The sequence below is a fragment of the Octopus bimaculoides genome, chromosome 24 (assembly GCF_001194135.2).
Source record: "Octopus bimaculoides isolate UCB-OBI-ISO-001 chromosome 24, ASM119413v2, whole genome shotgun sequence".
NCBI classification, from domain to species: Eukaryota; Metazoa; Mollusca; class Cephalopoda; order Octopoda; family Octopodidae; genus Octopus; species Octopus bimaculoides.
In genome coordinates this window covers 34,568,913-34,577,293 of record NC_069004.1, presented here as the reverse complement: position 1 = coordinate 34,577,293, position 8,381 = coordinate 34,568,913, and the positions used below count along the sequence as shown (strand labels likewise).

Below are 8,381 nucleotides of genomic sequence, written 5' to 3'. Positions count from 1 at the left end.
TATACTACACATACACTTATATATATATATATATATATATATATATATACGAATTTAGATATACTACACATACACTTATATATATATATATATATATATATAGACACATGTGTCTATATACACACACACACATATGAACATGTGTATGTACGTGCGCGCACACACACACACACACGCGCACTCACATCCTGTCGGCCTGATTATCACTAATTAGATTAGATTAGATTAGAGACACTCTAAGATTTGGTCCATCATTCTTCGGAGTAATTTCTTTCGCGTCTCTTGTTGTTGTTGTTGCTTCTCTGCTTTCCACTGTATCTGGCTGTGAAGGCTTTCTGTGTCACCTATCATTATTATTATTATTATTATTATTATTATTATTATTATCCTTTTGTTTCCATATTGCTGGTGTTGCCCTGTAGATATACTCATCCATTTTAACTTTAAGTCAGCCATATTACATTCTTCACATCATCGTCTTGTACTATTGCAATACATCCCTATTCTCTCTCTCTACACCTTTACTCTACTCCGTCCACCACCCTCTTTCTCTCTCTCTCTCTCTCTCTCTCTCTCTCTTATACACACTCATACTGCTCCTCGTTGTCATTGTTGTTGCACGTCGGGCAAAGTGCTTAGCGGCATTTCGTCCGTCTTTACATTCTGATTTCGAATTCCGTCGAGGTCGACTTTGCCTTTCATCCTTTCAGGGTCGATAAATTAAGTACCAGTTGCGTACTTAATGAAAGGCAAAGTCGACCTCGACGGGATTCGAACTCAGAACGTCAAGACGAATGAAATGCCGCCAAGCATTTGGCCAGGCGTGCCAACGAGTATTCCGGGTGGCCATAATAATAATCATAATAATAATAATTATAAGATCTCTGACGTTTCTAGCAGAACATTCAGTGATATTTAACGGTCATAATGGAAATCAATTAGAAGCGAGGGGGAGGGGCATGCTGGGGGTTGGAGGGTGGGTTGTCTGTTTCTTAGTCACGCCATCATTGGTAATCACCACGTGTGTTTCAATAATAAATGTTATATGATTATCACGTGATGACGATATCGGTTTATTATATCATGTTGATATCGTGTCGTCTCTAGTTGTCATGATGAATAAGTTCCATAATGCCGTTGGGATTTCGGAAATGGTGGCGGCGGTGATGGGCGGTGTCAGTCGAAGTGGACGAGCTCAGTGGCGGGTGGGGGTGGGGAGCACTGAACATCATGAAAATAGCTACGTGTGTATCAAGCGGTCAATAACACCAGAACGATCCGTGAGATCATCTTTGTCATCATCCCACTTCTTTTTTCTATCTCTTTCTCTCTCTCTTAATGATCCGTGTGACCATTTCTGTCATCGCTCGCCCCCCACCTCCCTCCCTCTCTCTCACACACACTTTATATCCCTCTCACTCTCCCTTTCTCTCTCTTCCATCCGCTCTCTCTTTTTCTCTTCTCCTCTAAGCGCTTTGAAAACGAGGAAAACATGAAACCAACTCGGGAATACAACGAAATCAATCTCCGTCTACGTAATGAACACTCTCAACTATTTCGTTTTTTTTTTAAAACCCCATTCTTATGACAATGGTGAACTTTTGATAACCACTTCGTGACACCTGTTTACAGATAAGGGAATCGATCTATCGAAATATTTCTATTTGCTCAGTTACTTAATCACGTGGTATATTGATAATATTTGGACATTTACGCCGAAGACGAAGACCTCCTGCGTTCCCACAGTGGGCATCCTTTGGTCGTTTCGCTCCATGCTTGTTAAATTAACGTGCACGTGGCTGAATATCCCGCAGATATGGATGCCCTTAACGTAAATCCCTGGGTGCACCTGTGAGACAGCGTTCTTTTTTGGGAAATACATGTAATCAGATCTAGAATCGATGGATTCAACGATAACAGAATAAACAAAACGGTTATTGGTTCAATGAGAATTTCGTTGTTGAACACAAACCTGATGGAAGGAAATATTTCTGTAAGCGCTTTTCACAATCTCAGCTTTTGAATAAATTGTATGTTTCTTTTTTTTTTCTTCTACAGATGTACTACATGAATGGTGCTGCACTGTTGGAGACTGATATTGTAGCAGACAATGGAGTTTTACACGTGATCGACAAAATAGTTGTTCCAGTTGGCAGCAATAAGACTTTGGCGCAGTACCATAAACATCCCGATCTAAACAGTTTATCATTTGAGTAAGTAGACTAACTCTTTACTCATTAGTTTGATATAATGGTGATTTCCTTCCACAATTATGGAAGGAGAGAATGGTAAATATTCCACTACCGCTAGACATGGATCTGGAAGTAGTAGAAATGTTGTCAAAGAGCTTATAATTTCAGAAATGTGTTTGTTTATGGATTCAGCCTCCTTGCAGAATCTCTTCTCTGTGACTCAGATAAAATCTAATTCCTCCATCACAATCTGTTTGCCCTTCAAAGCATTTCAATTGTTTGAATATTTTGTGAAATGACATTAAAAATGTGAAACGTTGCGTGTAAGTGTATAATATTGTAAATAATAATAATAATAATCTTTTCTACTATGGACACAAAGCCTGAAATTGTGTGGGGAGGGACTCGTCGATTACATCGAATCCAAGTGTTTCACTGACACTTACTTTATCGACCCAAAAAGGCTGAAAGGCAAAGTCGACCTTGGTGGTATTTGAACTCAAAACGTAGTGACGAGCGAAATACCACTAAACATTTCACCTGGTGCGATAATAATAATAATAATAATAATAATAATTTTGGCACATGGCCAATAATTTTGATGGGGGTAGGCTGAATTTATGGAACTGTTAGAGGGCCCAGTGAGGTGTATTTGTTCCAGCTATTTGCCTTCCGACACTATTAACGTTTCTTAGTAACCCTATCTTGTTAAACTGTTTTAAACAGCTTATCAAACTGATGTCAACAGGTTATCATTTCCAGCTTTACAAACAACAAATAAGACATTAAAAGTCTAGATAATAAATGAATAGCTAAATGTTTAAGTATTTATAAATTGTATGGATTGCTAATTTGCTATTAATTTGATTATTCTAAACAAGCTATTATATAAATGACTGCTACAAACAGCTTGTAAACGTGTTGGCATTTTGATAATTAATCTTAACACATTGCTATTTTAATAAGTATTCAAAACACCTTGTTAAGTGAATATTATAAAAAACGTTGTTATTTTAGTGCCCTGAATAAATTGACATGTTAGTGACTATTCTAAACACTTCGATATTTCAATAGGTACTCTAATCAGGTTGACAACGAAGTGTTCTAAACGGTCGATCAGTTTACTATCAGTTTATTAAACGCATTCACATCACAGTGTCCTAAACACTTGTCCTTTAAATAAATCCTCTCATTTACAATATAGGCACAGGATTGACCTTCTGAAATCTAACGGTCCAGAAATCCTGAAATCTAATGGTCTTATAGTCCGCACTAATGTACAGTTACCTGTATCTTATTTCACGTGACAGACCAGACTATCAGACGCTGTGGCACATTGCTGGTCACTATGTATTATGCATTATTTTCGCCTTCAAATGACGCCGCCCCGCTGGCTAGACGAGCAGGCCAACATTCACCCCTCCCGCCCTTGATCAAGAGGTGGGACAAGAACAACGGGAAACGAAGGAGTTTGTTCAAGAACACAGTGCGCCGTCCGGTCTGGAAATCGAACCCACGGTATAGTGACCATGAGTGCGTCAGCCTGACCTCTAGGCCACGCGCCTTCACTATTTCATTTAATTATTTAAGTAAATTAAATATTCATTTAATATTTGTGTCGACGAAGGTGACCACTCTTGGTTTGGGGAAAACCAGTTAACCGGAAAGGCTTCGGAACCAATGGTTCCGGAAAATCGATTATACATTTGTACAATAAACACTTTGATTGCAATGATGTGAAATAACTGTTTGATAAAGTAATTTTAAATTCTTTATAGAATTGATGCACATAATTATTTAATTACTTAAACAACTCATTAGTTATTAAAATGATCTAAACAGCTTATAATCATTGTAAGTTAAACAACATATTTGATAATTTAAACATTTTATAATTAACCCATGAAAAACAATTTAATTAAGTCATCTTTTGTGTCTTTGTTCTTTTGTTTGACCTTTAAATTAGTTGTCTTGTTGTTCTTCAACCTCTCACTGGCGTACAAATTGATTTCGGTAAATTCATTTTTATTCTTTTTTTACGTTTGTATTACCGAAGACTTCGTACTTGGATATTATTGTGCCACATACTCAGCGAAGTAAACAAAAAGTTATTTTCATTACTTCTACATCCAGTATAAATTTCGTCTTTAGAAACATAACTGATATTGATTCGTTAGAAGTCACTAGAGCGGGAGAGAGAGAGAGAGAGAGAGAGACAGAGAGACAGAGAAAGAGAGACAGAGAGAGAGAGACAGAGAGAGACAGAGAGAGAGTGTGTGAGTGAAGAATCGGTCTCAAATCCTGAGAGGCCCCGGCTCTGTTTGAACTCAAAATGTATTGACCCGGAAGACTAACATAAAGCATTTTGTGCAACGTTTTAGCGAATCTCCCAAATCGTTATCCAAGCATACACACACACACCTTTCCGCCTACCAATCGCAGAGACGTTGGAAATGGTCAGAACTCCACCAATTCTTCTTACGAAATTCTTAGAAATAACTTGCAAGTGAGGCTTTTAATATCCTTCTATTTACAACGTTTCGTCTTTTCTATAGCTTCATTATCAAGCACCATTTTATTTCAAATACAAACTTATGAAAACGTCTCATAACAAAATGACTGCGTATAATTGTAGGAATGAGTGTGTCTCTATGAAAGTGTGTAGGTGTGTGTGTGTGTGTCTGCGTGTGTGTTTGTGTGGATGCCATGCTTTAGAAATTGTCAGCAGCTTGTTAAGAAGTTGCCAAAACCTTCAATTTTCTTTGAATCTCCGCCTCACACGTAAAAACCTCCTATAACTGAAGGCTTTAAAGATGGCGGAAAATCCAAAACTGGGTCTTTTAGAACCCCCCAATGCTGTCTATGATCTTCTTCTACTTCTTATTACTTCATTATCAAACGATTATTTCAATAACAACGACAGCAACAACAACAAATTGGAATAATAACGGAAATACGAAGCAGACGTTGATCAGGAAATCTCGAATCACTGATAGGGCGTATGTAGCTGTGTCTTTATGTGTGTGTGAATGTGCGTGTGTGTATGTTAGTGTGTGCGCATAAACGTGTGCGTTTGTGAAGTTGTGTGTATGCGTGTGTGTGTGCGCGCGCAGATACCATACGTGTGTATGTATGTGTGCCCGAGCGAACGCCTACCTGTGTGTATGCGTGTATATTTATACGCTGATATAAGTTTATCTTTCTCTGTATGTGTGCGTTTGCGTATGTGTATGTGTGTGTGTGTGTGTGTGTGTGTGTGTGTGTGCAAATTTGTTTGCATGCCCACGTTTGTGCCTGTGTGTATATACATACACACAGGTACACGCACATAGACATACAAACACACATAATGTCCGTACGTGGGTGTGTGTGTATATGTCTAAGTGTTTTTGAGTGTGTCTCTTTCCATGTGTGTGTGTGTGTAGGTTTTTGCGTATCTATTTGTGTATGCACGTATGTAGTTACATGCATACTTTTATGGGTGTGCATCTGAGTATAAACGTTGTTTATAAACTTGGTACAGCTTGTTAGTAAATTCTCCAAAATATGTACTTTAGCACCAACCCCCACCGCCATCACCCCACCCCATCACCAATCCTGCCCATTTCTATATTCCACCCTCCAACGATCACAATTCGCTTCTCTCCCCCCCAAACCTCGGCCGAACCTGACACAATAACTTGCTGCCTTGGTCTACCTCACCATGCCAGTCACCCACCCAATTCTGTCTTATTATACAAGAGAGAAAGAGAGAGAGAGAGAGAGAGAGTTAGAGAAAGAAAGGGGGAGGAAAGAGAGTGTACAAAATCCACCAATGCACCCACCCACCTACACTCTCACGAATTCACCTCTCAGCCACTGGGCCTTACCACTGCCCCCGGACCCTAACCCTAACCCAACCATTCCTCTCCAACAAACGACAGAATCTCTAATTAATTATGCCAGTCCGTGCATGTTACTGCATATAATCTAGGTTTGTTGTGCCTATGCCCTAATTGCACCAGTTTGCAATTCGGACAAGCAACCTGTCTCAACTTGCTCTGTTCACTGGCCCCTATCGAACTAAGACATCTCCTGCTCCTTATTCGGTCGTGGGGTAGGGAGCAGCGTTAGGATAAGAGTGTGTACAGAGGGGAGGAGTCAGGAAAGACGTAGACCCTTCGTTACGATTGGACATTCGAAAGAAGTCCCACTTTCTTCCTTTTGCTCCTCTTCCTCCTCGCCCCTTTTCTTCTGGACTCCTTCTTCCTCCACCTTTTCTATTTCCTCCTTTTCTTTAATCCTCCTCCTTCCCTTTCACCCTTTTCTTCTCCTTGCTTTATTCTTCTCTTCCTCCTACTCCGTCACCTCCTCTTCTCCAGTTTCAATGTGGACACCTTGACCCAAACTGCATCTACGTGTTCGTTCGACCTGCTAAAAATAGCAGCCGACTCCCAACATACTATTGCAAAAAAAGAAGAAGAAAAAATAACAAAGCAAATGATGAGACACATTAACCAATGTAATCCTAAATCTCTTAAAAGACAGGATGGTCAAGGTTGGAAAACGGTTTAGTCATAGATTTGTTGCTCGACCGTGGCGGAATTGAGCCGAGATCCACGAAATCAACAGCACCAATAACAACAAGAGCTGACACTTCGTCGGTTACGACGACGAGTGTTCCAGTTGATCCGATCAACGGAATGGCCTGCTCGCGCAATCAGTGTACAAGTGGCTGAAGACTCCACAGACACGCGTGCCCTTAACTTAGTTCTGAAGGAGATTCAGCGTGTCACATAATTTGACAAGACTGACCCTTTGAATTACAGGTACTACTCAGTTTTGGCAGCTGAATGAATTGGAATAACAGAAAATGACAACAAGAATAGCAATGCCATCGACCCCCCCCCCACCAATAAGCAGATCAACAGCAGTAAGCAAAAGGAATGCAAAGAATACTAGCAACAACAACACGTTCCCCCCATTTCTGGCGACTGAATAACGTTGGTCTGAACAAATCTTAACCCCAATGAGACGGTGATGATGGATCTTCGTCGCTATCGAAGATGAGGGTTAAACTATTCGATCGAGTGAATTATTCCATCATTGATGATACTTCCATATATACATGTACACACGCACGCACGCACACACACACTCACGAACATACTTGTTTAATTAAATATACACACATTCTGGTGCACTCTTATATGCATGCAAACACTCATACGCACATGTATATATATGCATGCAGACAAGTGCATGAATATATGTACTCGTATACATGCACATACACACTATACACGCATATACAAATATACATGTATACAAACACTATACAAGCGCATATATAAGCACATACATACATAGTACTTTCTACCTACACTTACGTCCACGCAGTCACATGACACGTGACGTGCCAGCACCCACCCCCACCTTTGATTCTCCCTCCCCTTCACCCTTCCTCCTACTTCCTTCATATCGTCAAGCGCCCCTCCTCATCTCCCCTCCCCCGTCTCATCTCGTTATCGCTGCCCGTCGTTCACTAAGTCGAAAGAGTAGTGGTGGGAGGTTAGAGTAAACGTTCTCTTCAATTAGACATTTTGGCAAAGCATGCCGGAAAATAAATACTATCAACTTTGATAATGTTAGTGACGCTGCTACTGCTGATGATGATGATGATGATGCTGGGGAGGACAAAAATAATAAAAATGATGATAATGATAGTGATATTTACAGTGATGATGATGATGATGACGACGACGCGGTTGGTGACATTTTTAATATCGTTTCATTATGATATCGATTACTACTGACAGTCTCAAGCATTATATATCTATATCTATATATATGTATATATATATATATATATATGTGTGTGTGTGTGTGTTGGGACTCCGTTGGTTGCAACGACGAGCAGTCCAACTGATCTCCGATCAACAGTATAGCCTGCTCGTGAAATTAACGTGCAAGTGGCTGAGCACCCCACAGACACGCGTACCCTTAATGTAGTTCTCGGGGAGATTCAGCATAACACAGATTGTGACAAGGCTGGCCCCTTTGAAATTCAGGTGCTGGTCATCTTTGCCATGTGAGTGATCTGGAGCCCCGTGAGACCACACTAACCACACTGCCAACCGACAATTCTTATACTTAGAAATGCTTTCAGATGTAAAAGACAAAGCCAGGAATTTTGAAATATTGGCGCGG

The 8,381-nt window shown here is 40.1% G+C and overlaps 1 protein-coding gene across 1 annotated transcript in view; it reads left to right on the top strand.

Annotated features, from left to right (window-relative positions):
* The window catches only part of LOC106867589 (stabilin-2), a 712,318-nt gene that overhangs the window by 524,677 nt on the left and 179,260 nt on the right, over positions 1-8,381 (top strand). The window contains exon 4 of the mRNA XM_052976401.1: positions 2,059-2,213. Within this exon, the coding sequence (XP_052832361.1) occupies positions 2,059-2,213 (155 nt within the window). The remainder of the gene's footprint in view (positions 1-2,058; positions 2,214-8,381) is intronic.